We start from the raw sequence: 26,252 nt of genomic DNA, 5'->3' as shown, positions 1-26,252 counted from the left end.
TGGACCTCAGCAATGAAAAATGCAGAGTGTTTCAAAGAATTAGGTGTTGATCTTTGTTGGGAGTTTGTTTTACATTACTCTTTCTTTTAAATGAATGAGCTTCTAGTTGGTTTTGCCTTATATCCTGGGTGCATCAAACAGAGCAAACACAGGGGTGGCCTCCCTCACATGGGGCACAGCGTGCAGTTCTGGGCCCCACAATTTAGGAAGGATGTGAAGGTCCTTGAATGCACCCAGAGGAGGGCAAAAAGGCTGGTGGGAGGGCTGGAAGGAATGTCCTGTGAGGAGGGGCTGAGGGCTTTGGACTTGTCTAGTTTGGAGAAGAGGAGGCCAAGGGGTGACCTCAACACTCTCTACGGTTTCCTGAGGAGGGGAAGTGGAGAGGGAGGTGCTGAGCTTCTCTCCCTGGTATCCAGTGACAGCATGTGTGGGAATGGTACAAAGCTGCACTGGGGGTGGGTTGGGGTGAGACATTAGGAAGCCTTTCTTTACCAAGAGAGTGGTTGAACCCTCGAACAGGCTTCCTGGAGGGGTGGTCCATGCCCCAAGCCTGTCAGTGCTCAAGAGGCACTGGGAGAGTGCCCTTAGGAACAGCTTTAACATGGTCAGCCCTGATGAATTGCTCAGACAGTTGCACTGGGTGGTTGTTGTGGGTCCCTTCCAGCTGAAATTCCTCTTCTACTCTATTCTATTATATTTTGATGCGGGGTTTCATAGAAGTCAGAAATCATTTATCTAACAGATAGTAGTCTAAAACTGTGTATTATTTCTGTTATTTTCTAATTGTTCATAGCTTTTTTTCTTCAATTGCCTCTAGCACTGGAAACAAACCTTCAGAAGGAAAAATGGATCGCTTGTCTTGGCCATCAGAAGCTAACAGCTTTCGACGTTTCACCCCTGAGTCCTTGGCAGCAATTGAGCAAAGAATTGCTGAGAAAAAAAAGCAGCCAGACAAAGAAAAAGAGAAGCATAAGGACCAAGGAGTTGAAGAAGAACAACTTACTCCCCGGCTTGATCTGCAAATCTACAAAAAGCTGCCATCCCTTTATGGGGACATTCCATCAGAGCTCATTGGGGAGCCCCTGAAGGATTTTGATCCATACTACAGTGATCACAAGGTTAAAACTTCCAAAAGCATTTCTTTGATTTAACTTTGTTGAACTCTTAGGGGATAGTAAAAGCTCTAGTTGGGAGATGCTGGGTTTTGATTGTTGTGCAGACAGGTCTTTTAACATTCCTGACATCTTTTGGGGCGGGAGTCCTGAGGTGTGCTCTGCTTTATGCCATGAAGAGGTATCTTCAGTTCCAGTCAGCAGTCAGATTTAATGATGAAGACATAATACACACTTCTACAGGAAATATATTCTGGGATAAGGGATGCTTTGTTTTGCAGAGCAATTTCTGTGATGCCTGTGGTATAAGCAGTGCCTGTCCAAGAGTAGATAATTTTCGAATTGCAGATGCTTTCACTGAATTACAAAGATTATACCAATTAGGGGAGGCATATTGGAGATATTTCCAGCACTCTGCTTAGCAAACCCATGTATTTACATTGCTGTAAATTAATTTTCTGCTATTTTATGTCTCGTTGGCTTTGTTTATTGTGTCATATTTATATTGCAAATCCTCCATGCGATTGCAAAGGGGTTGGTGTTGTTGCCTGGGGGAGTGTCTAAAGTAGATGCTGTAGGAATCCCTTCTTAATTAAGTGTCTGTTGTATGATTGCTTACTGTTGAGGGGGACTTGACCTGAAGAGCTGGAGGTTCCATGCAGTGCTGTGCTGCTGTCTTTATGAAATGACCAGCAAGGCATTGGAATGTAATAACTGAATGGGAGAACATGCAGAAGACTTTGTTCTTCCAGAGATTTGTTTTCTCCAAGTAATCAAAGTAATAGTGTTGATGAAGAGAAACTGAGGCTGATTCAATTGAAGAATGTACATTAGGAAACTGTGTTTTTCGTTCATGATATCTCATTTTTACATGTAGCACAAGTACGGAGCTGTGTAGAACTTGAGGTAGCTGAGAAGGAATTTACAGAGCTGCTTGATAATTTGGGGATACTTCAAATTTTTAATTTTTCCTGTGGATGTCAGGGATTCTGGCAGTCCTACCCAATGTGTATTTTGTAAATAAGGTTTTGTAGCCTATAAAACTATCCAAGAGTAAGGTACTTTGGAGTGTGACTGTGACAATTTTTGCAGTCCTAGAATAGTAATTACTAGTTAATTGCTTTAAGTAATTTAATTACTTTGACCAAGTGAATATGATCGCTTGCTCTTCACACTCATTCTCATGACTGCTTCTTCCTCTCAGGCAGCAATGCACTTTTATAGAGTTGCTGTCTTTCCTTCCAAATGTGTATGGCCAGGTCACAGCTCCAAGTAAGAAAACGGGAAAGCTTTTCTCATAATTGCAGTTTTATATAGTTCTAGATGCAGACTTGAAAATCTGAACATTTACTTTTTGGGGAAATTTTAATTCCTTTAAATATTTCTTATCCTATGAATCTTTTCTTTGTAGACTTTTATGGTGCTAAACAAACAGAGGACTATTTTCCGGTTTACTGCCACACCTGCCTTGTGTATATTTGGTCCTTTTAATCCAATCAGAAAAGCAGCAATTAAAATTCTGACCAATTCATATCCTTTCATTGGTTTCCCTTATTTGAATTTTAAAATATTCTGTACCATTTTCTGTCATTCTATTCCTTTCTTTATATTAATGTGAACATAAGCTCTGATATAGTTATGGCTGATAGAGATATTTTAAAAGTTATATTGAATCTAATGTTACAACAGCTGAGATATTTCCATGATGTTGATACAAGCTGATATTTAAAATCAATTTTGCAGATAGTGGTATGAAACAACCTTTAGAGGCTATTGTATGACATTGCAGCCCTTTTCCAGAACTTGTTCGAAATCTCTGCTGTGGTCACAAGGTTAAATTAAAAACACACAAACTAACAAGCAAAGCAAACCAGGGACTCCCTAGTTATTAAGATATGAAAGATGGGATTTATGGTGAAGCTTTGCTGAAAGAGTCTCATGTTTTCCTAAGAAATACATTCCACACTCAAGTTTAGAATGTTCTGAAGAGTGCCCATCTTTTGTATTTTTGAAACAATACAACTGTAGTTTGGAAAATATCAGAATGTGAAGGATTTGCAGATGCAAAACCACCAAGTGAGTAGTTTCTGCTTTTTCTGCTAAACATCTCTACTTATTTGGAATTATTAGTTCTTAAAAATAGACCCTTTTAGTGGAACTTATGTCAGACTCTGAATGTGTATTCCTAGTATTAGAAATTACTAAATTTACTATTCACTTTCAATTAAACCTTACATTTAAGAACAATGTTTATTTAAAAAACACCCCAAACAGTTTTATTAGATGGCAGGTGAACTGTCATGAATGTTTTTTCTTATGCACGTTTTCACTGCCTACCACATAAAGTGAGAAAGCTTTCTGAACTCCTGCAGAGCAGAGGGGTGTTTTGCTAACATGTGGATATGGAATCCCAGTTTCAAAGAACATTGGTTATTATTAATGAAGCTTTTTCAACTGGTTTTCATTAATTTATGTTTCTCATCTCTTCTGTTAAACATATTATGTCCCACTTAAGGTCTAACTTAATTTCTCTGGAAAACACATGAAATGTCCTGAGCATATTCAAAACCAAAGTTGTTATTTGAATGCCTGTATGCTTTTTGTGTGGAAAACAGGACCTTCTGTGAACTTCATTGTTTTATAATGTAGCATTTTTTTCCTTAACTTACTATTCACATGTTTTGCTGTCTTTATTTTATGTACCGTGTTATTCAATTGTGTGCTTATGACTGTACCTGATATTCCACTACCACTCATCTGGATTGAGTAAGTATCTCAGTGGCTCTATGTTCCCTCTTTTTCCATGGATACTAACATGCAGGACGGAAAAATTTAAACAATGTGGTGATCTAATTCAGGGCCTTGAAAATTCTCAGTCAGACCTCTGAGGAAGATTGAGGATTGTTATTATATCTCCCAGTCTTTGGTGGAGCTTCAGTGCCTTTTCTCAGAGGCTCACACCATGTACCCTTTACTCTGTGTTGGCTAATTTTGCTATCTGCTGTGGCATAGAAGGTTGACCCATTTTTTCTTTCAAGGAATGAGCCTTTTAGAGAGACTGTGGGGTCGAATTCTAACTTAATATCTCTCCTTCTACAGCAATAACCTGAATGTCTGTTATGGTTGGCTCATGCAAAAACTAGAAAGGGATAAATATGCATTCTGTTCTTTCTTCCTGTTTCCTGGTGACACTCCTGGGTCAGTTGTTCCCATTAGAAAGGCATCTCTTTGTAATGGCTTGCTACCCTTTGTACTTGTGCACTGTATCTAGTGCAACTTGACTTGTTGTTCTAGAATTAAATCTTGAAAATGACCCCGGAGCCCCTTTTATCTTGGGGTAAGCATGGTGATAAGAAGAGCTTAATTTTCTGTAGGTTTACTTTCCACGATAGAGTTTTTCTCAGACTAAATGTGTAAAATGTGCAAACTTTACAGTTCAATTTTTTGTTCAATTGCTCTTTCGTTCTATTGTTCTGTCAGAATGTCAAGGCTTTGAAATTTTCCAACCTGCTTTAGAATATAAACACAGTGTTAAAAATGTTTCCTAAGGAAGTGTGAGCTATCCTTCACCCAGAAATAGAATCGTATGCTTCTGTGAACTTTTGTGGTTACAGATTTACTACCTGCAGTCTTACTAGAACTGGGGAACACATCTTCTTATACCCATGATGCTTCTGCAAGTAGCGTAACCAGGCCTATTTTACTTCACATTGTCTACCTTTACTCCATGTAGGGGTTAAATCTTAGGAAATGCCTGAATGTGCCTGAATGTGACTCAATCTCATTAATATTTTTATTTCTATATTCTTAATATACTCTTTCCTCCTCAGATGCGTTTTTACTGGCATATATACTATTGAAATATTAATAAAAATAGTAGCAAGAGGATTTGTTTGGAATGAATTTACCTTCCTTCGAGATCCGTGGAACTGCTTGGATCTTTCTATTGTTATCATAATGTAAGTAAAACTCAGTTTTGTTTTACACTCGAGGGACAAAACAACAGATAAAGCACTATCTGATGTTTCTGAAATTCCTTGAAGTGTTTGGCATCCTACCTGCTAAAGAGTTACTGTGCTTGAACCACCATTTGCATATGTGCAAAGAGAAAAATAGTCATAGACTGGCTCAACAGGGTTATGGTTTGAAAAGTTACATCCTTGCCATTCAGTTATATGTGGTTTTATTTTATAGGCACGTTGCTGTATTTATAATTATAGGCAATGTTTCACTTTTTGCATCTGTCAGAGTGCTGAGGACTTTGAAAGCCATTTCAGTAATACCAGGTAAGGAACAATCTTACTGCTATCCTCTCCATTTCACCAGTGTGCTAATTCTAATTCCTCTCCTGTTCTTGTCCTCAGCTTTCTGGTCCCCTTCTGTGACTGCTGATGGGATCTCAAGGTGTGACTGTTTTACAGTCTGTAGTAACTCTCAGCAGTATCCTAACAGAATTATTTTAATCATCTTTCCTCCAAATGGTTTTGACAAAGGCAAATTTAATTTCTGCACTTTTTATCCCATCACTAATGTTCAATTTCAATTAGCCCCTTTCCCTTTTCTTTTTACCTTAGTCTTCCTGGAGCAGCCTCCTCTATTTGATGTGTTCTCTTAACACAATATGGCTATACCCCCATATTTCTGTTTCCTTAGCTTAACTAGCTTGCTAAGATTCAGTGGCTTAATCTTCTCTTGTTTCTTCCCGAGAATGCTGACTTCACAATATTTGAGACTTTCATTTGTTTCCTTGCTGACCACAGCCACTATCTGGATTCAGTGCAATACTTTCAGCAGTATGTTGCATATACCATCCAGATACTTGATATGTTTCCAAGTCATGCCCCTAACTAGGATACCAAAGGATGATTTCAGGGTCTACCTGCAAAAATTCATTTGAAAATCTATCAATGACTATATATATTGTCATATATATAGTAACTTTACCTATTCTATGTAATTGAAAATATAGTTTTGATTTTGCTCTGGAATTGTAGCAGGAATTAAACATAGAAAGTGTTTAATTTTATTGTCAAACCACATGAAATACTTTTCCTTTCATATTCAGCATGGAGAACAGAGATCAAGTATAATTTGACTTTTTTTCTTATGAAAAATCCTGGATATCCCTGTCTGCTTATATCATACCTCAGATTCAATTATTCTGCCTCAGTATTGGGCTTAAGTTTATATATAAGGCATTTTCTCAGAATCCCAGAATGGTTGTTTGAAAGGGACATCTGGAGGTCGTCTGGTCCAGCCTCACTGCCCAAGCAGGGCCACTGAGAGCTGGTTACCCAGGACCAAGTCCAGACAGCTTTTGTGAATCTCCAAGGATTGAAACTCCAGAACCTCCCTGGGTAACCCGTGCCAGTGCTCAGTCACCCTCTCAGTAGAAAAGTGGTTCCTGATGTTCAGATGGAACATCCCATGTCTCTGTTTGTGCCCATGGCCTCTGGCCCTGGCACTGGGCACCACTGAAAAGCGCCTGGATCCATCCTCTTTGCACTCTCCCTTCAGATTTGTGCAGACATGGAGGAGATCCCCCTTGAGCCCTCTCTTCTCCAGGCTGACCAGGCCCAGCTCAGCCTTTCCTCGTGGCAGAGTTGCTCCAGTCCCTTCCCCATGTTTGTGGCCATTTGCTGGACTCTGCAGTGTGTCCATGGGCCAGAACTGGAGCCAGTAGTCCAGCTGTGGCCCCACCAGGGCTGGGTAGAGGAACAATCACCTCCCTTGACCTGCTGGCCATGCTTTGCCTAACACAGCCCAGGAAACAGTCACCCTCTTTGTCATTGTAATGTGTATTTGGCCCAGGGTGAAGTACTTGTTTAGTGTTAATCAAGCACAGAAATCTGTCCATTTTTATTAAAGTTTGTAAGACTTTGCTAAGATACCATCCTAATTTAGAATTTGCAAGATAGCAAAATTAGTGTTAGTACTAAACAGAAGCCAAAGAAGTTATGATTAGGAAATTTAAGGAAAAATGCTTTACTCACTGCTATGCTTTGTTTTACCTCATTTAATACTCAGAAGTTACATACCAAGTTACTCTGATTGTTTTCAACATCCTTGCAACTACTGTGTCTTGTCATATGGGAATGTCACTGCATTCCTCTTCTCATTTTGCATATTACTGGATCTTATTTTTCTAGGTCTGAAAATCATCGTAAATTCACTTGTTGAATCTGTTAAGAAACTTGCTAACATGATGATCTTTACTATATTTTGCTTGAGTATATTTGCCCTAATAGGCCTCCAGCTTTTTATGGGCAATTTAAGATTCAAATGTATCCTCAATAATACTGTGTACAATGACTCATTATGTAAGGATCCCAAGATCTATGTACCAAGTGATGAAGGTAAATGTTATTCTTTTGTCTCTTTACATAAGTTGTGTATCTTCCTATGAATGTCTTGAATTTCAGAGGTATGTTAAACTAAAGTTGCATGTCTTTCTCCCAAGAAGGAAAACCCTTCCGTTTGCACAAGTCTTAATATGAAGTCTCTGGGACCAGTGAATGTGAAATTAGTGAATCTTGAATTTGGAGAAAGATTAGCAGTCTGTGGGATAGATGGGGCTGAGTTTTCTATAAGCATTTGCCTTTTAACCTGTGCATGGTACAGGGATCCTAATTTTAGGGGTACTGCACAGGGAATGGTTATTTTCCCATCACTTTTTCTGTATTTCAGGGATTTTGCCTACTTCTCACAGCAATTCTTACTTTTAGCAGAGACCAAATGAAATCTTACATTGTGAGTTGTGCAGTAAAGAGTTGCCACTTTTTTTAGTCTGTCATAGAGACAGATTTGCTGAGAATCAGCCCTATACATCCTTTGTTGTGAAAGGATCCTTCCCAGAGCTTTGATCCCTCAGGGTGTTTATCAAGTGCAGTAAATGTATAGTTTCCTGTCAGAAGGCTGTGCAAACTGACAACTTCTGATTTTATGATTCCTTGATTTATTTTTTATTAGATATCTGCCACAGAATGAATGGCTCTTCTGACATATTGCTCTGTGGCTTCAGTTCAGATCCTGAGTAAGTGACCAAAGCAGTTTTAGTACTTTCTTAATTTGTTCCTCCAGATGTCCTGTGGTTTTATTTCTGGTCTAAAGGAATGGTGAGGATTTTTCAGGAGGATGGGGATGCATGTATGTCATTAAATTAAAAGCCAAGTATTTCACATTAGAAAAAGAATGAAGTACAAGGATGCAACCACTTATGTATGTACTTTGTTGCTAACCACTGGGAACGTAATGGTAAGGTAGAATGATATAAATGAGGAGAAGAAGAGATCAGTAAAGACCTGTTAGAGATTAATAAACTCTCCTCCCCTCATCTTGGTGAATTATTTAAAACTAAAAATAATTCCATTTTCCCCCTCTCTGTGTATTTGTTTGCACATATCCTACATCAGGGGACACTTTTTGTCTAGTCCTAAACTAAGGTTTCTTTCTAGATTTCTCTGATTAGACAAATGGCTTTCTAGGATGGTTTGGTATAAATCAGCCCTTCTGGCAGAATTAAATTGGGGAATAATGAAATGGACTTTCAGATAAACTGAACAAATTTGGTGTTGTCTATTGGGTGCTCTCAGGTACCGTTAAATCTCCATGTAAGTATAGTTTAATCTTTATTTTGGGGTTAGGAAAGAGTGCCCAGAAAACTATACCTGCCAGAAAATTGGGCAGAATCCTGACTTTGGTTATACAAGTTTTGATCATTTTGGCTGGGCCTTCCTCTCTGTATTCCGTCTGATGACACTGGATTCCTGGGAGCGTCTCTACAGACAGGTGGGTACTTCTATTACCTGATAGAATGACTTGACACATGCAATTCAGAGCCACTAGAAAAACCTCTACTGGTTTTAACCTTACTGACAGCACATTTCCTTCAAAATCCATGTAAATATTAAGGGAGTAGGTTCAAGTGACTAAGTTGTAACACCTTCTGCAAGGGACATGGAATGGGAGCAATCCTGTTGGGAATGCCCATAGTTCTGTAGGAGAACACACTGGGGTCAGTGGTTAAGAGTGAAATATGAGTATGGAACCACCCAAGGATTGGGATATACAGCAGATCCAGCCAGTGAGCTCACTGCTGCTGCAGGGAGCGTGAGGACTTGTTGCCTTCTCTGTTCCTCTTCCTTTTAAGTCCTGACTCCTCACCAAACCTTTTGGCTCAACACTTTAGTTTCAGATCATTTTTGACAACTGACATTAAAAATTTGGAGGCTTGATGTTTTGATTCAGAGAGTTGAATGTACCTTTTCAATTCTGGTGGGTTTTTTTTTCAGAAATGCTATAAAAATGCATGCAGACAACTTTCTGGATCCCCTATGTCTATGCAGTGCCTTTACTAGACAAGAATTATCCTCTGCCTTGTCCTCTTTAACTTTTTTTTCCATCAACCTTTTTTAAGACTTCTTTTTTAGAATAGATATAACTTATTTTTGTCATTTAAATGTCTCAGAGCTTAATTTTGAGCCATCTCCTCTGCTGCCATTTAAGCAAATGTAAGAGTAAGATAATCACTCTCAATATTGACTCTTGATTCTGTAATTATAACATCTTTCATGGTTGTTTAGATAATCCCATCTTTATTTCTGAGTTTCATTAATTTCTTCTGTAGTCACCTCTATAGCTCTTCACTGCTGAAGTTGTCTTCTCATAACTTAACCTTTGATGTTCATTTACCCGATTTGCTGGGAGATATTTAATTGAATTTAATTTTAAGAATGGGTCTTATTAATTCTTCTGTGCAGTTTAAGGTATTGTTATGAATATTTGAGGTGTTATGCTAGAAAGAAAACATGGTGTGAACATAAAGAGGATTTTAAGAGCTGAAATCCATTTTCTTCAAGGCTGAGGGAACTCTTGACTGGGTGTATTTCTAGACCTTCTGTATGACTTGGACTAGAGGCTGATCCTACTCTTGTTTAATGAAAATAGTTATGCAGTATGTTAACCCTTTGTATTGCATAGGAAAAGAAATTTTTTAAAGTTAGTTTGAAATTGTATTGTAAATAATAGTTTGTTAAGAATATATCACAATTTTTACCTTTTCCTCACAGACTATCCGTACATCTGGAGTGACCTCCTTTTTTTTTTTTGTGGTATTCATCCTTCTCTGCTCATTTTATCTCTTTAATCTGATCATGGCTGTGGTAACTACTGCATATGAAGAGCAAAACAGAGCTGAAAGAGAGGTCAAGAAAAAACTACTTCAGGATGCCCAAGACATTATAAAGAAAGAACAGGTTTGTAAATTATTACATATAATAAGTGGTTCCTTCTGTTTTCTTCTGTGAATTAGGGAAATGATGTTTTGAATTAAACATGTGCTTCTTGCAATACTTTCTTACATTTCATTTCTCTTTGTGTCTCTATAAATCCACATGGATTTATATAGTGTATATATATTATATATACATAATATATATGTATTTGAATATATAAACATTTCTGTGATACAAAAAACCATCATTAAATTTTAGGATTTGCAGACCTGACATTGTTTAGGAATGGCTTACTGGCAAGTTTGTAGCTTTTATGGTATTGCATAGGTGCTGCACTCCATGGTTTTCCCCATTCTTGTACACTACCATTATTGCTGCGGACAGAAATTCCTTTCTCTGGGTATTCCTTCTTCCTATTACTGTGTAGTCTCATGAAGGAAATACATTTACATCCATGAGAAAAATTGTCATTTCTGCAGTTCCCAGAAGTTGGAAGTTCCAGTGCTGACAGAGTTCAGGCCTGATTAAAAAGCCTTACAAGAGCCACAGTGGTGAGCATTTTAAAGGTTGTCAGGCCTCTTTCTGAGTGACAGGATGCAGGAGGTCTATCAGTTGACAAGAGCAGGAATAGTCTTTAGCCAGGATAATGCTGTTTGTTCCACATTAAGTTCCATGTTGACATCCAGAGACTGCATTAGTTTCTTTGCTGTTGTTTTGAAGAGTTAATAGACACACATCAGATTTCCACAGTGTTTCCTCTCGGCATAGTATTGTTCCAATCATTCATACCTTGGTCTGTAAGGGGCCAGGGATCACCTGTTTTTATTTCTGATAATCATTGAGTCATGGAATCACAGAGCAGTTTGGATCACAAGGGACCTTCAAGATCTCCAGTTCAGGATGGTCTGGAACACCTTCCACTAGACCAGATTGCTCTAAAACCCATCTAACTTGGCCTTGAACACTTCCAGGGATGGGGCATCCAGAGTTTTTCAGGGCACCTTATGCCAGTGCCTCACCACCCTGCCAGGAAAGAATTTATTCATAACATCTAATGTAAATCTCTCTTCTTTCCCTTTAAAACCATTAGCCCTTGTCATGTCACTACCTGCTCTTGTAAAAAGTTCCTCTCTAGCTCTCTGAGCCCTTTTAGGCACTGGAAGGGGCTCTAAGATCTCCCTGGAGCCTTCTCTTCTTCAGGCTGAATGACCCCAACTCTCTCAGCCTGTCTCCAGAGCAGAGGTGCTCCAGCCCTCGGAGCATCTCCGTGCCCTTGGGCAGGTCCATGTCCTGCTGATGCTGGGGGGGGCCTGGAGCTGGACACAGCAGTGCAGGTGGGGTCTCATGAGAGGGGAGCAGAGAAGGAGAATCACCTGCCTTGACCTGCTGCCCATGCTTGTTGTGATGCAGCCCAGGACACAGTTATTTCTGGGCTGCAGGCCCACGCTGCTGGGTCATCTCAAGCTTCTCATCCACCAGAAGTGAAGCTCTAAGCCAAGGCAGCAGGATGGGTTAAAAATTATTGGTAAGACCTATTGTATCTTGTAGCTTTTTATAAAAGCTACCTCTGATTTACTATTTGCAGTCAAAAATGTCAGATTTGTAAGAGGCCATACAAATATTCTCTAGCAAGTATCCAATTTCCTCATTAAGGTGTAAGGCATCACCATTTTACCAAGTTCCTCCTCTAAAGCTGTTGGCAGCTCTGTAATGTTTCCCTGCCTGACATTCCAGCTTGCCAAGCTTTACTTAGGCTTTTCTTCCTTCTAGTTTCCTTTTGACAGGATTAGTATTTTAGAAAAGTTGAACATCTTAGGATTTAGATTGAGCCCTTAGTGTTCTGTTGTCTTTGGACTCAAGGTCCTTTTCAAAACAAGAAAAGGGAAGTAAAAGGATAAACCATAATATTCTGTAATTCAGAGACAAAACACAATATTTAATGTGACAAGAGGAAACTTGAATTACAGCAGCTGACAAGTAACCCTGTTTGGTCTTTCCATATTGTGAATAGCATTTTGTATTCCTGTCTTTTTATAGCAGTTTAATATTTGAAAGCTAGAAATTGTTAGTGTAAAGCATTCAGAGAGCATAATAATTTAATGAGCAAAAACTAAATTGAATATTATCCTAGTCCATGTGTTGGCATTTGCCTTGTGTTAATAGACAGACCTTTGGCCTTTTCTTTTACAGGAGTTGGCTGCAGCAGAAAGCAGTAAGGCCTTGCAGGTTGGGTCTGAAATGCCAGTTGATGACTTGAAAAATTCAAAAGGAAATGAGAGTAATAGAGAAACACTTATTTTAAGACAAAACGCAATTTTAGGTGATCAGGAGAAAGAGGAGCAAATATTTCATTCACAGCCTGGTCACTGCCACAAGGAGCTTGTAAGTATTTGAAATAGAAAATATATTCATCAGACTTGCATGTGATATGACAATTCACTGAGTAGAAAAGCTTTCTTTCTTTGAAGTTTTTTCCCTCTGTTGTTTTTTTCTTCTTGCATTCCTTGGAATAGCTTGTTTTTTAAAACAATCTGAAAATTGTATTTTGGGATGTGGGGGAGACAGCACTATTTGGACTTGAAAGGGAAGTTGGAAGTGGCTGTCAGTAGTACATATTATTTCATATTGAAATGATTTCACATTAAAAAAAGAAAAAAAGAAAGGAAAACCTAGAGCATGATGCAGTGTGAGATGCTCTGACATAAAGTTCTTTTATTAGTCTAATAAACATAAACTGCAAGAAATGTGGCAATTACCTGTGGCTCTCCTGGAGCTGAGGACTTTTCAAACAATGTACTCTCTACTTTCATTGCAAAAGAGGCTAAAGATGCTAAGTCAAAGAGAAAAAAGTATATCAAGCAGAAACATTTTGGTAGGACTTAATCAGTTTATAAAGACTTGAATGGATCATTCCTCTAGTGCATATTCCTATTTTAAATCCCAGTGTCTCATCCCCAGTTAAAGACAGATGAGCAGCAGTAACGAGGTCAGTGTTGTATTTTTTGTTTTATATATTGTCACCAAAGTAAAGCTTCCCTTCAATGTGTATTTAAAAAGGCATATTTATGTCATGCTGGACATAATTTTTGTATTGCCAGTTTTTCATATTCCCTTGCTATGTTACCTTCTGTTGTCCTTGTAACCAAAGAGGCAGATCCTGCTGTCCTATGATGTGTCAGTGGACTCTATTAATGATCCTTACCGAAGACAGAGGTTAATGAGTGCAGCTGCTATTCTTACAGACTTTTCAGGTAAGTAACTTTTCCTATGGGTTTGTGTAATGTGACCTGAGAGATCAAACTGTCTCAAATACTCAACATTATTTTTAAAACCACTAGGGGAAATTATGCTGCAAATGTAAACTTCAGGAAAACAAATATTCTCATATCTCATATAACTGTGACTATAACTCAGTTACCAAGGGTAAATCATGCCTGACCAACTTGATTGAAAGAAGAGAATTTCAAAGTGTGTGTAAGCAGAAACGTTGCCCATTTTCAGAGGAACAGGTTGTGCAGTCTCTGACCTGATGGCTGACCCTGCTTGGAGAAGGGGGTTGCACTACAGATCCCCTGAGCTCTCCTCCAACCTCACTTATAAGCCTGTCCTCAGCTATGGACACCTGTGGCTGGGCAGGTTCAACTCACAGGAAACAGGTTGTCATTGTCCCAGAAACAGTGATTTCTCTCCTTAATGCAGATCCTTTATCATCCTTTAATAGTGTAATCATAGAATCATGGAACAGTTTGTGTTGGATTGCACATTAAGGATCATTTTGTTCTTATCCCCTGCCATGGGCAGGGACACCTTCCACTAGACCAGGTTGCTCAGAGTCCCATCCAACCTGGCCTTGAACACTCCCAGGGATGGGGCATCCACAGCTTCTCTGGGCAACCTGTGCCAGGGCCTCCCCAATCTCACAGGAAAGAATAATAAACATATGAAGAGGTGGGGAATATCCCCTGTTTCTGTCATTATGACATTTGTTGGGGGTGACCTGCAATAACCTGTGTTTAGTGTAGCCTATTTTGTGTAGTAGGAGTGAAACAACTCTTTTCAATGATGCCATTCTGCTCACATGAGATTGATTTTTCTTTCCAATCTTTTCTCTGACTGTCTTTTTCTTCACACTGTGATATTCCACACAGTATTACTCATATGCCACTCTCCTTCTTTCTCTGCTAGAGTCAAAAGTGAAATGTCCTGCATTGTGGAAACGTTTTGCTCTGAAGTGTCTAGTTTGGAATTGTTGTCCACTCTGCAGAGCAGTCAAAGAGAAGGTGAAATTGGTGATTTTGGATCCATTTGTTGATCTCTTTATCATAGTTTGCATTATCTTGAACACCTTATTGATGGCTATGGAGCACCCTGGCATGTTGCCAGAAACCAGAAAAATGATTGCTATAAGTGATGAGGTAAGTGAGGTCTATGTTAGGGTGGATATTGGGTTATAACCCTGTATTTATACTGGAACAGTCCCATAAGGAGACAGACTTCTTGAGTGACCTTTTCTGAATTTCTTTTTTGTCTTTCCAGGTCTTCACCCTGATTTTTACACTAGAAATGATCTTGAAAATCATTGCTCTAGATCCTTACTACTATTTTCAGAACAAGTGGAATGTTTTTGATAGCTTGGTTGTTTTGATTGGCCTACTGAGCTTTGGAACCATTCTGTCACCTTTCAGAGTGGTAATGATTTCTTTGCTTTTTTTAAAAGTACGTTTATTGTATAGATTTGTGAATGATTACAGTGAAATATCTTGTCATTATTTTACTGATGAATCTGTCAAATCAGTTCTCTTTGTTGGTAAATTGTAAGCCAACATGAACATTTCATTAAAGCAAATATTAATTAATATTAAAGAATACTTTAAAGTATGTTTATTATACTGTGTATATTGGATACTACAAATCCTCTGGCACAGTGTGCTGCCAGGGAGATCTGACCCAGCAGAGAGTTCACTGGTTCTCTGTTAGGTCTGTACAGTGGCACTGCTCAACTACATTTCAGAGCTACAATCAGGAGCAGATATTATCTGATTGTTTTCCTGTGCTATAGGATAGCAACGATTCCTTCACAGCTTTTCCTTTTGAGCTGAGATTTGTAAAATAACAGAGCTTTCCTCAAGGCTTAGTCTTGGCCTTGAGGGCTCTTCAGTGCTTTCCTCCATTTTAGGGAGAAAGAGGAATAGTTCTGAGATGTCTGTGTATAACATTGCTTTTATATTTATGTCCTTACTGCATATTTTTAATGTTAAATTTACTAATTATTTCAAAATTCTTCTGAGCATTTCAGTCCACAAGCCTAGAAATGCAGTTGAATTGTGTTTCCCCTTGTTTATCATTACTGAGAGATTTTCACAGCTCTGAATGCTAATTTGACCAAATACCTCCTTTTTACTCGTGGCAGTACATAGAGTAGGTCCCATCTGGCTTTTCAGATCCTATTTTAAGTCTGCTTGATGAGAGGTATAAAAAAATATTTGTCTTATTGCATTTGACCAAAACTCAGTAATTTCATAACCTTTTCCAAGTACTCGTGACCTACTTCACTCTATACCTGTTAATTGTATTGCTATTAACATTATTACACTGGCACACTCTCGTATCTAACTTAGCACAAACAATTTGAAACCTTCCTTTGATACTTCTCTGCTCTCAATAACATTAACTCTTAGAGCTTAAGCACAGCAGTTTTGCATCAAAACAATTAAAAGCCTTTCTTGGGGAAAAATGACAGTGTTACTACAGTAAAGGCAGCATGATAAATGCAGGGTCTGGTTTTTGTGTGGGCTGTGCTGTCTGGGCTGTGTTTGATCTTTATTTTTCTCTTGTGTTTTATTTACAGATCAGGATCTTCAAATTGGCAAAGTATTGGCCAGCCTTAAATACTCTTATGAAAATAATTCTAAAGTTATTTGGTGCTCTGAGTAACCTCACTCTGGTTTTGGCTATCACTGTATTTATTTGTGCTGTACTAGGAATGCAGCTTCTGGGCAGTAATTATGAAGAAAAATTCCATAAAATAAGCACCAGTAAGGATTTACGCTGGCATATGAAGGATTTCAGTCATTCAGTCCTGATTATATTCCGAATCTTATGTGGAGAATGGATTGAAATGATGTGGGAATGTATGGAAGTGGCTGGACAGGGGATCTGTATTACCTTTTTCATGCTAGTCCTGGTGATAGGAAACCTGGTGGTGAGTTTTAAGCTGATTCCCAGTCCCTACTGAATGCATCCAGTTACACTGGCAACTGATTTTTGCAGAGGGAAACTTTATCATTTCAAGAGTATTCACACTATTCTCTTTTCTGGATGTCACTTGACATGTTTTTCTTCAATATTTTTTTTTTTTTTACTTTTCCCCTGTCTTTCTCACACAAGAGGTAGAAGCAATGCCAAATTATTCCCTCTCCCCACAGTATAGAAGTGCAGTGCTTCTGATAATGTGGTATCTGATGTCTTCATCTTTTGTGTTGATAAGATCCAATAACCAAACTGTTCAGTGCTTTTAATGCTTATCAACTTGTATTATCAAGAGGTTACCATACCTAGATTTTCTGTTTTGTATGACATATAGTAGATGGAATGTAAATGTACTGGAAGACAAAATCTTTTTCATCTGCTTGGTTTGTTGGTCTATACCAGACCCTTTTGGATGGTGGTGTTATTAAAACTCATCTTTGCTCTTTTTCAACATATCTATCTCCTCATACGTTATGGACATCAGAGCAGGTGAAAATATATTTGATATACCCAAACCCTCACGTCCTTCTGTTTTCTCCTGCCATTCCTTCCAGAAGGGGCCAGATCATACTATAACAATGTTGCAATATAATAGTAAATAATTTCATGGCAATGTTGATGAAAGCAAGACTGAGGGTTTCTGAAGTGTCTTTTCTGTTAGCGGTAGCGTCCCTAACTTACTTTAACTATTTTAAGGTGGTCAACTTGTTCATTGCCTTGGTGATGAGTTCATTGAATATTGATGCCTCAGGAGGACAAGAGGAACCTGGAGAAAGGACTAAATGTCAGATTGCCCTTGCACAGATTCACCAGGGCCTGAAGTCTTTGAAAGACAGAATTCTGGATCCTTGTGGCAGAAAAATGAAAGGAAGCCTCAGAAAAACAGAGAAAAAGAAGACTTTGGAAGAAATTTCTGGCAAAAACATAGAGGATAATAATTATGCCATGACAGATGTCAGAAAATACATAGACAACAATTGCTTTGACATAGAGTGTTACCATAATGAAGAGAATTCCTCAATATCAAGGAAATACGAAGATCTTTCCAGCAGTCACAGTACCTGTGTTCCCATTGCAAAATCAGAGAGTTACAGTGACAAAAGTGATGATGAGCACTCTGTAGTCACAGAAACAGAACACAGAAAACAGGTAAGAACTGTTCATATTTAAAAAAAATACTGTAACTTACATCTGTAATTGCCATCTCAAAGACTCAACAGTAAATATTATCCCTTCTGTCATTTCTGCCATTTTACTTCATTCTTCTAGTCTTCATTTTCCAAAGACATTTTGAATATCAACTTTTTCACCGTTCTCTTCATGGATAGCCATAATTCTGCTTTGGTTTGTTTTGTTTCCATCTATTGCTGTCAACAAATAAATAAAGTTTGATGAAGACAGACATTCCTTCTTTTTGTCTCCTTTGCCTTACACATTTTGGAAGGCAGCCTCTTCTGATGCTTCTATGTCTCTTCTCAGTTGCCATTTGCTGTGGTTTGGGTCATATTAGGAAGCATTGTCAATGGCATGTCTTTGGACAAGTTCTCAAAGAAGCAAAAATTGCTGATCACCTTAGAATCATCTGTGGCCATTTCAAAGATGTTATCCAGAAGCATTTGATGACAAAAACTGCTGCAGTGGAATCTGATCTTTCTTGGAATTTGTGGAGACAAAAGGACTGAGAACTGATTGGGATCACTTAGGTCCTCTGCCTGTAACTGGAAGCATGAGGCTGTTGGGGTCCAGCTGCAAAGGTTAATTGGATGCAGGAATCCATCCCTGGGCTAAATGTATTTCTTGGGGAACGATACATTTCCACAGTAAAACCTCAAGAGCACACTGTTTGAAATCAAGGAAGAAACCATTCTATTACAAGCATTTTATGGATATCATTTAATTATCTGTAAAAAGACAAACAGGCTAGTGGAAGATTCTCTGCCCATGACAGGAGGTTTGGAACTAGTTGATCTTTAAGGTCCCTTCCAACCCAAACCCTTCTGTGATTCTAAATTTTGTGGATGTTCTGTAAAAGAATTCTGACTTTTAAAAATTCTGACTTTTTAAACCTGTTGGAAAGGTTTCCATTATTTCCTGCAGGGAGACAGATTAGAGAACAGCATAGAGAACAGCAACAGAGTTCAGGCAGCTTCAATCAGATTTCTAAGACTCCTGAAACCATAAATGTTTTCACAGTAACACATGAAAAGCAAGAGCAAAAAGAGGTAATTCTAACTTTTATCATCTTGTGGAATATGCTAGAGATTCAAATTGTCACAGCTGTTCTCTCATTCAGCAATGACAGGACAGATTGGGATTTTCCAAAGAGTAGCAAATATAATGGCTGTGGAGGTGGCACATCTCTCTAGAGACAGTAATAGCATGGAGGTTTGTGTCTCATCAATAGCCATGGTTAATGGTGTAACTTAATGTATAATTTTGTACAAAATAAGTAAACAGAAATTAACCAGGAAACACACTTACTGTAAGCATGTCTGATACAGGCCACCTGTTTCTATGGATAATTCTGTTTGCTGTCATTCCTGGATACAAAAATGTGCTCTCTAGAAATGGTTCCCTGAGCAACCATGCTTTTTCAGATATAGAAACCCAGCTCATTCTAATATTCTAATACAGTACAGTTCCATATCAAAAAAAAGGTGGAGAATCATGGCTTGCCTCTGATGACCCAGCAAATTAAATGGAAGTTCAGCATCTTTCTGGATTACTACCCCCAAAAGTCCAACCCCATAACCATTTTTTGGTTTTATGCACAGTTGCCAGAATTTTTCTTTGTTATACATTATTGAAATGTGTTTATATTTACAAATAATACTGAAAACATTGCAGTGCCCATTAATTTAAATAATTGCATTTTTGTATATGGTGAAGATTCCCTAGGACCTTAGACTCATGTAGAGCATCATGGCTGTCGACAGAGGAAATTCTCCCTTCTTCTGGCTTCCCATTCTTATCCCTATCCTCATGCCTTCACTTTCCATGCCATTCAGGCACATTATTTACTCTTTTTTCCTTATACTTGCTTTCCTTATTGTCTTTAGTTTTACAAGTGTGTAGGTTACCTACCAGTAATTGCAATTCTTTGAGGTGTGTAGTCCATACATACATTTCTATCCTGCTAGACCTTACCATCTTCAAGCCTTTTGAGACATGGTTTGTATCTCTGAAAATGAAAAAGAGAATTGGATTGGCCTGAAGAAGTCAGACTTTTGTCCAAAGTTGTAGCATAAGAAAGTCTTCTTCTTCCTGCATGTCCCCTTTGGATGACAAGAAGAAACCAAAGAACTTCTTAATTTAAAAGCATGGAAACATAGAGTAGGGATTGGCTTTTTCTGTCCTATTTTTTGTAATTTCATTTTGGTAGTTCAGCAACAGTAAGGTAATTTATAGACTGCAGAATTCCTTTGGGGAGGGGGGCAGGGGATTATAAATTTTGTTTATTTTTGTTTTTTTACCTTAGTAATGAAAAGCAAATAAATTCTCCTCTTTCTTCTTCTCCCATGCAGAAATGTGGTGCTGCTCACAGCTTTTCGGAAGCCAGTAGTGTGGATGCAGTTGTTGGTCTGGAGATGTTTTTCCACACTGAAAACTCACACCTGCCTAAGGACTGTTTTGGAGAAAGTAGGAATCTTTCCTTTATTGTGCTAATACCAAACGAACAGTGTTAAAAAATATCCACTTGGAACATGTCCAAATTAGCAGAATCTGTTTTCCTGCTCGTCCCAGAGTTGACATCTGCCTTTGATTACCTGACCATCTCCTTAGACTCCATAGCTTCTCATGCTTCAATACTTCATGAAGAGTGTTTCTGGTGCAAAGCAGTGAACAGGGAGTTGTAATGTCTCTGCAGTGCAAAACAGTGTAATAATCAGTAAAAATAATAATTGACTAACCTACTAGTAAGGTACTATCACTTTTCAAAACAAAAAGAAGAAATAAACAAATATAGAAGTAAAGGTGCTTTTTTCCCTGTGCCCACCAGCCTTTCTGAAGAAGGGCACAAAAGCTTATTTGTTTTTTCCATGTATGTGTTGCTCTATTAAAAGAGATTATTTTGGCATACAAGTTTTTTCTTTAGCTTTAGATCATTTCAACCACAGCATCACCTCATAAGTAAAACAGCACATTCTTTCTCTAGTCTGTAGAAGCTCTCTTTAGGATGCCCTATACTGTTTTGATTCCATGTCTCAGCATTTTCCATAGACCAATATACTGTTCTTTCTCTTTTCAGATTGTGGTAAATGTTTCCCATGTTGTGTAGTGGATATCACTAAGTTTCCAGGCAGAAGTTGGTGGAACTTCAGGAAAACCTGCTACAGAATTGTTAACCATAGCGGGTTTGAATATTTTATGGTTTTTGTGATAGTATTGAGCAGTGCAGCACTGGTAAATTGCATTTAATTTCTCTAATTTTGCATTGATTGTTGTCAGTAAAGGAAAATACTAATATTTGATTGATCTCCTCTACTGTGACATTCCTTCCAGCAGAGAGACATAAAGTGTAGTAAATGTATCCCTTAACAGTGGGGATATCCCCTTAAGGTTTTCCCTCACTTAGATATTTAAATATATGGATTTAACTATATGGAATTGTAGTTATTCATGGAACATAGTTCTTCATACATTTGTGTGTTAATTACAAGGCTAAACCAGAGTCTGAAATTACTTAGCACTTTTAAATAAAATAATAGCACTTCTAAATGTTTAAAGCGTTTTTAAAACATTATGATTAGAATCTAAAAGCAAAGTTGGCTGTAAACTCATAGGTGAGGTAATGTTTTGTTGCTACCCTGATCAGATCCATTTCTACTCAAGAATAAGGGAATTTCTATGATTTGAAAGCATATTCACTGTCGACTGAAAGTAATTTGTTAAATAGAATGTTTTATAATGCAGAAGGAACACAACCAAATAAGGGGATCTATGTGGTAAAAGTCAGAATTTTTCAAATAAAATCTGCTCTGTGTACGTTAAGTTCAGGTTGTTCACTGAACCATAGATTTAAACTATCTGCTTTTAAATTCCCATGGCAAAGTTTCCAAGGGAAATCCCTGGGATTCTTGTGAGGGCTCCTCTCTATTTATGTGGAACCAAGCTGAAGTAAGGAAGGAAACTGAGTTATTCTTTAATGTGCTCTAGGTTCTGACTAAGTTGAACACAAAGCTAATTGGTACCCAGGTGCAAAAATTACACAATACAACAACATTTTCTTGTCATCGAAGATGTTTAACAATGAGAACTTTCACATTTCTAAGATACTGTTGTCCTCTTGCAAAAAGGGACTTGTCTGTTTTTTGTTTGGCTGGGTTTCTTTGTTTATAAAGTTGTATGCTGGTGGGGAATTGTCTGAACCAGTTAGAACAAAGGTAAATCACGGTGTCCTTGCCTTGAAAGGAAATTAAATGAGATGCTGATGACAGAAAGAATGCACAGAAAAGTCCATGGTGAGTGCTCAGTGCTCAGAGCAAAGGAAGAGTAGTTAGRAACTTAAGTAGATTCTAACTTTTAAAGGTAGCAGCAATTAAGAGTGAGTAGATACTTTAAAAAGTAGAAAAACAGTAGTTAAAAGTATGAAAAAACATCACTGCTAATGAGCAGGTGGTTTGACTGGTAGATGGAGATCAAGGTAGCCAAGGTTTAGCAGGGAATAAGAGGACATATGATCAGACTTGCTCAAGAAAAAAGGTCAGAAATGGCAAATAGGTTTATGTACATGAATGCCAGAAGTTCTCATTTACCCACACTCAAATGAACAGTCCCATGGGCACAGGGACAGCTCTGCTCTGGAGGCATTTCTCCTAATTGTTGTGCAATTGAAAGACCCCTTTAGGTCCAGAAGCAGAATCACTGTTTTCTAACACTGCAGAACAGGAGTGCATAAGTTTTATTGGATTATACCTAGGAGCATCTCTGCTCCTTGTTTTTTCAGTGGTCTATGCTCCTGCTCCACCTTTCCCATGGCCTTTTAGATGGGTTTTTAGGCATGTCTTAAGTGCAGGGGAGCAAATCAGGTCTGCTGTTAATACCTCAATGAAGTGGGTAGGGGAGAAGTGGAGGCTTGGTGAGGAAATAATGCAAGATGTAAAAGGAATTGGGAGTAGATTTGCAATATCAAAAACTCAAAATTAATTAGGCAGGCAGCAAATGCATTAAACACAAGCAAACACTGATGTGAACAGCAGCGATCAATAAAGCATTTTCCTAAAACCTCAAGGTCAAGGTTTAGGTGAAAAAACCTGTAACTCCAGGAATGAACAGTTCCAGCTAAGGAGTTTGTCATTCTTTTCCATGTGTGTATTACAACTCTGCAGGCTGACTAAAGATGACTCATTTGGAAGGTCAGAGTCTGAAAGACAGTGGTTAATGTGTTCAAGTCAGGCTTTATTGTGAAGAATTTCCACCAACACCTTCAAAATTATCAGTTACATTGGGAAGCCAGAATGTGGTAGCCACAATTGCCCATCCTCAGACAAGTTTTGAAATGTCGAGAATAAAAACCTGAAAGTATTTGATTTTTCAACAACCTGAAAATGAGATTGCTCTTATTTTACAATTCATTTTTTTACTTCTAAGTATAAAACTAAGTGGTGGTTGCCCATAATTTAATATGAAATTGTTGTAATCAGACAAACTGTGTATTCTTGTGCAATTTAACAGTAATTTTCCATACAACTATTTGTTTAAAAAATGTTTTAAAACTGAATTCTGAAATTCCAGGCATTTGAAGATATTCACCTGCAGAATAGAAAAACAGTGAAAATGATCCTAGATTATGCTGACAAAGTATTTACCTACATCTTTTTGATGGAGATGCTTCTGAAATGGGTAGCTTATGGATTGCAGAGTTACTTCACAAATTCTTGGTATTTGCTTGACTTTGTCATTGTATGTGTAAGTATTATATTCAACTTGTCATACATTTTGATTTTTGACATTTTCTATCTAGATAACTACATGTAACTTCTAATTATGGATAACAACAAGTGTGATAGACAGTTTCCAAAAGGTGAAAAATCTGCAATTTAAAGAGACCTTAGGACAAATTTAAATTGAAATTTTCAGCAATAACGAGGAGTTGTTTGAGAAAATTTCATTAGGTGTCACCATCACTGAGGACCATGATGGCTCTAAAAACCTTTTCAAGTGGAGAGAAGGAGTTCAATTAGTGATCAGAAACAAAACTAAAATAAATTACTTAAACCGATAGAAAAATGAGAAGCTACTGGCAGTTCTGGACTAGATCATCTTAAAGGTCCCTTCCAACCCAAACCATTCCATTAATCCATGATTTTGGCATTTAGAAACAGAAAAAAGGTAGAGTTGCTTCCTTGAAGGAGAAGAAACTTAGATAGTAAAGGGAGTTGAAAAGTATTGTTGGAAAAATCATTTACCAGAATGTTAAAGACGTAGGAAAGAACTTTCTGCTTTGCAAAAGAGAAATCCCAGCAATCCTTTGCATATTTATAAAGATACATGTTGAAAACACCAGTAGTGACTTAAGTGTAGTATACAATTCCTACATATTTCTTATGAATTCAGACAATCTTAATTATTATAATCTTGCCATATAAAAGTGAAACATCTATGCTTGTCAACATCACACTGGGAAGATTCTGAAGTTAAGTATTTAAAGAAAAGGACATGTAAACAGATGACTGATGGTAACATCAAAGTAGTTGTTTGATGACTTCAGAATAGTCAGCATTGAAAGTTGTGAAGTAGTAGGAAATTTCAACAGGAAGGTCTAATATTATGGCTATTTATAAAGAATATGTACCATGACTTTAGGGTTTTTTTAAATATACTAGAAAAGAATGATGTAAAATTACAATAACTTTAAATTTAATGTATATTTTCTTAATTTGACTTACTGATCAAAGATATTGTAACATTCAGGTAATGATTGTTTGCTAACACAAACAAGGGAAAATTTGTTTACCATTTAATAATCCCAGTTCCAATTCTATGAACACAGCTGTCATTTGTTTCCTGGGGACTAAGTCATGATCCCAAAGATGTATCACCTTGTTCCTCTTGGAGTGGCCTGAAATCTCTCAGGACTCTTAAGGCATTGAGGCCTCTACGAGCTTTGTCAAGATTTGAAGGGATAAAGGTAAAGATATTGGGGGTCGGTGTGAATTTTTTGTAATGGCTGCATTTGAAGATGTTTTTGAAAATGACAACATAAAATTCACTATTATTTTCATTCATTTTGTTCAGGTTGTTGTCGATGCACTCCTTGGAGCTATCCCCTCAATCTTCAATGTTTTGCTCGTCTGTGTTGTCTTTTGGCTCCTATTTAACATTTTAGGAGTAAAATGGCTTGGGAAAAGATTTTCAAAATGCATACTCCAGGAAGGAAATATCAGTCTCATTAATAACAGACGTGATTGTGTGTCTTATGGTGGAAAATGGACAAATTCTCCTGTAAACTTTGATAATGTTGGGATGGGATACTTGGCTCTGCTCCAAGTGGTGAGTTCTATAAAAACATTCTCAGTTTTGTTTTCTTCAAGGAAATGGGTTGAGCAGCACAACCATGGGAAACCTCTATGCTTCTGTTTATCCCACTGAAATTGGGGATATTTTTTAGCTTCCATATATATTTTCCTTGTTGGTGACCTGCTCAGTTCCTCCTACAGAACACTTGAGCATATGCAACCTTGTATTAAAATCAAGAACTCTGTTTCATGACTTTTCAATTTTGTTTTAATTTTGATTAACACTCTAAGCCCGAAATAGTCTGCAAGTTACTGAATTAAAAATATTCTCATTTTCTCTAGCTTAGATTGGATGAGAAAGAAAATCAGGGCACAGTTTATTTATATTTTCTTTTGCTGTAGAAGTCATGAAGGATTGGGATACTAATTTATTGAGCTCCCTAACAKGACAACAAAGGAGAGAAAGGCAATTTTTAAGTTGGCTGTTATCGCTGTATCTTTTTTAGCTGAAGTTCTTTGCCCTGGATCCTCTAAAGTATTCTATGATTCTGCAGAGTTGCTAAAAATTGCAGGAAGGAATTGTYTGCTGTTTTCTCAGAAATTGTTTTTATACTTTCACATTATATTTATAAGTTAAGGTTAAAATTTTACTGATTTTTTTTACAAAAATTTTGAATTTAATGAGAGTTAACATTAACATACATTTCACATGAGTTATGGGTTTTTTTGTTTTCTTTCGGGAAATATTTTTTCTCTTTACTAAACTCCAGTGATACTTCCCAGCAGATCTTTAGAAGTGATGCATATTTTTTATGGCACACTGCTAATTTTCTGCAACTATCAACACATTTATATTAGCTATACTTGATTTTTCTCAGTGATAACAAACTTAATAATGCATTTTTTTCAGGCAACTTTTAAAGGCTGGATGGACATTGTGTATGCAGCAGTGGATTCACGTGAGGTATGTCACTAAAATGAGAATTTTGTTCTTTTCCCTTTTCTTCTTCCCTCATCTTTTTTGCAATATCAAGTCAAAAATACAAGTGGTTGAAGGCATCCAGCTACGCAGTGAAACAATAATCCTTGGAGTACCAAAAATCTGGAACTTAGACAAAAGAAACTGGTCAAAGTAGAGTGACACCACACAGAAGCCTGCTATGTCAGGAATGCAGAGGAGGAGAGGTTGCAAGCTTTGT

The 26,252-nt window shown here is 37.6% G+C and overlaps 1 protein-coding gene across 1 annotated transcript in view; it reads left to right on the top strand.

Moving 5' to 3' along the window:
- Positions 1-826: 826 nt before the first annotated feature.
- LOC108638693 (sodium channel protein type 5 subunit alpha-like) overlaps positions 827-26,252 on the top strand; it is a 73,517-nt gene continuing 48,091 nt past the window's right edge. The window contains exons 1-18 of the mRNA XM_029957947.1: positions 827-1,118; positions 2,524-2,648; positions 3,792-3,878; positions 4,943-5,071; positions 5,307-5,398; positions 7,262-7,504; positions 8,082-8,145; positions 8,756-8,900; positions 10,181-10,366; positions 12,536-12,727; positions 13,494-13,596; positions 14,531-14,760; positions 14,882-15,034; positions 16,194-16,547; positions 17,291-17,758; positions 20,137-20,233; positions 20,844-20,998; positions 23,330-23,503. Of these exons, the coding sequence (XP_029813807.1) occupies positions 846-1,118; positions 2,524-2,648; positions 3,792-3,878; positions 4,943-5,071; positions 5,307-5,398; positions 7,262-7,504; positions 8,082-8,145; positions 8,756-8,900; positions 10,181-10,366; positions 12,536-12,727; positions 13,494-13,596; positions 14,531-14,760; positions 14,882-15,034; positions 16,194-16,547; positions 17,291-17,758; positions 20,137-20,233; positions 20,844-20,998; positions 23,330-23,503 (3,270 nt within the window). The 5' untranslated portion in view covers positions 827-845. The remainder of the gene's footprint in view (positions 1,119-2,523; positions 2,649-3,791; positions 3,879-4,942; positions 5,072-5,306; positions 5,399-7,261; positions 7,505-8,081; positions 8,146-8,755; positions 8,901-10,180; positions 10,367-12,535; positions 12,728-13,493; positions 13,597-14,530; positions 14,761-14,881; positions 15,035-16,193; positions 16,548-17,290; positions 17,759-20,136; positions 20,234-20,843; positions 20,999-23,329; positions 23,504-26,252) is intronic.

The sequence above is a fragment of the Manacus vitellinus genome, unplaced genomic scaffold (assembly GCF_001715985.3).
Source record: "Manacus vitellinus isolate BGI_N305 unplaced genomic scaffold, ASM171598v3 scaffold_12_pilon, whole genome shotgun sequence".
Classification (NCBI taxonomy): Eukaryota; Metazoa; Chordata; class Aves; order Passeriformes; family Pipridae; genus Manacus; species Manacus vitellinus.
Note: the sequence above shows the minus strand (reverse complement) of the source record. Positions and strands in the feature narration are given on the sequence as shown.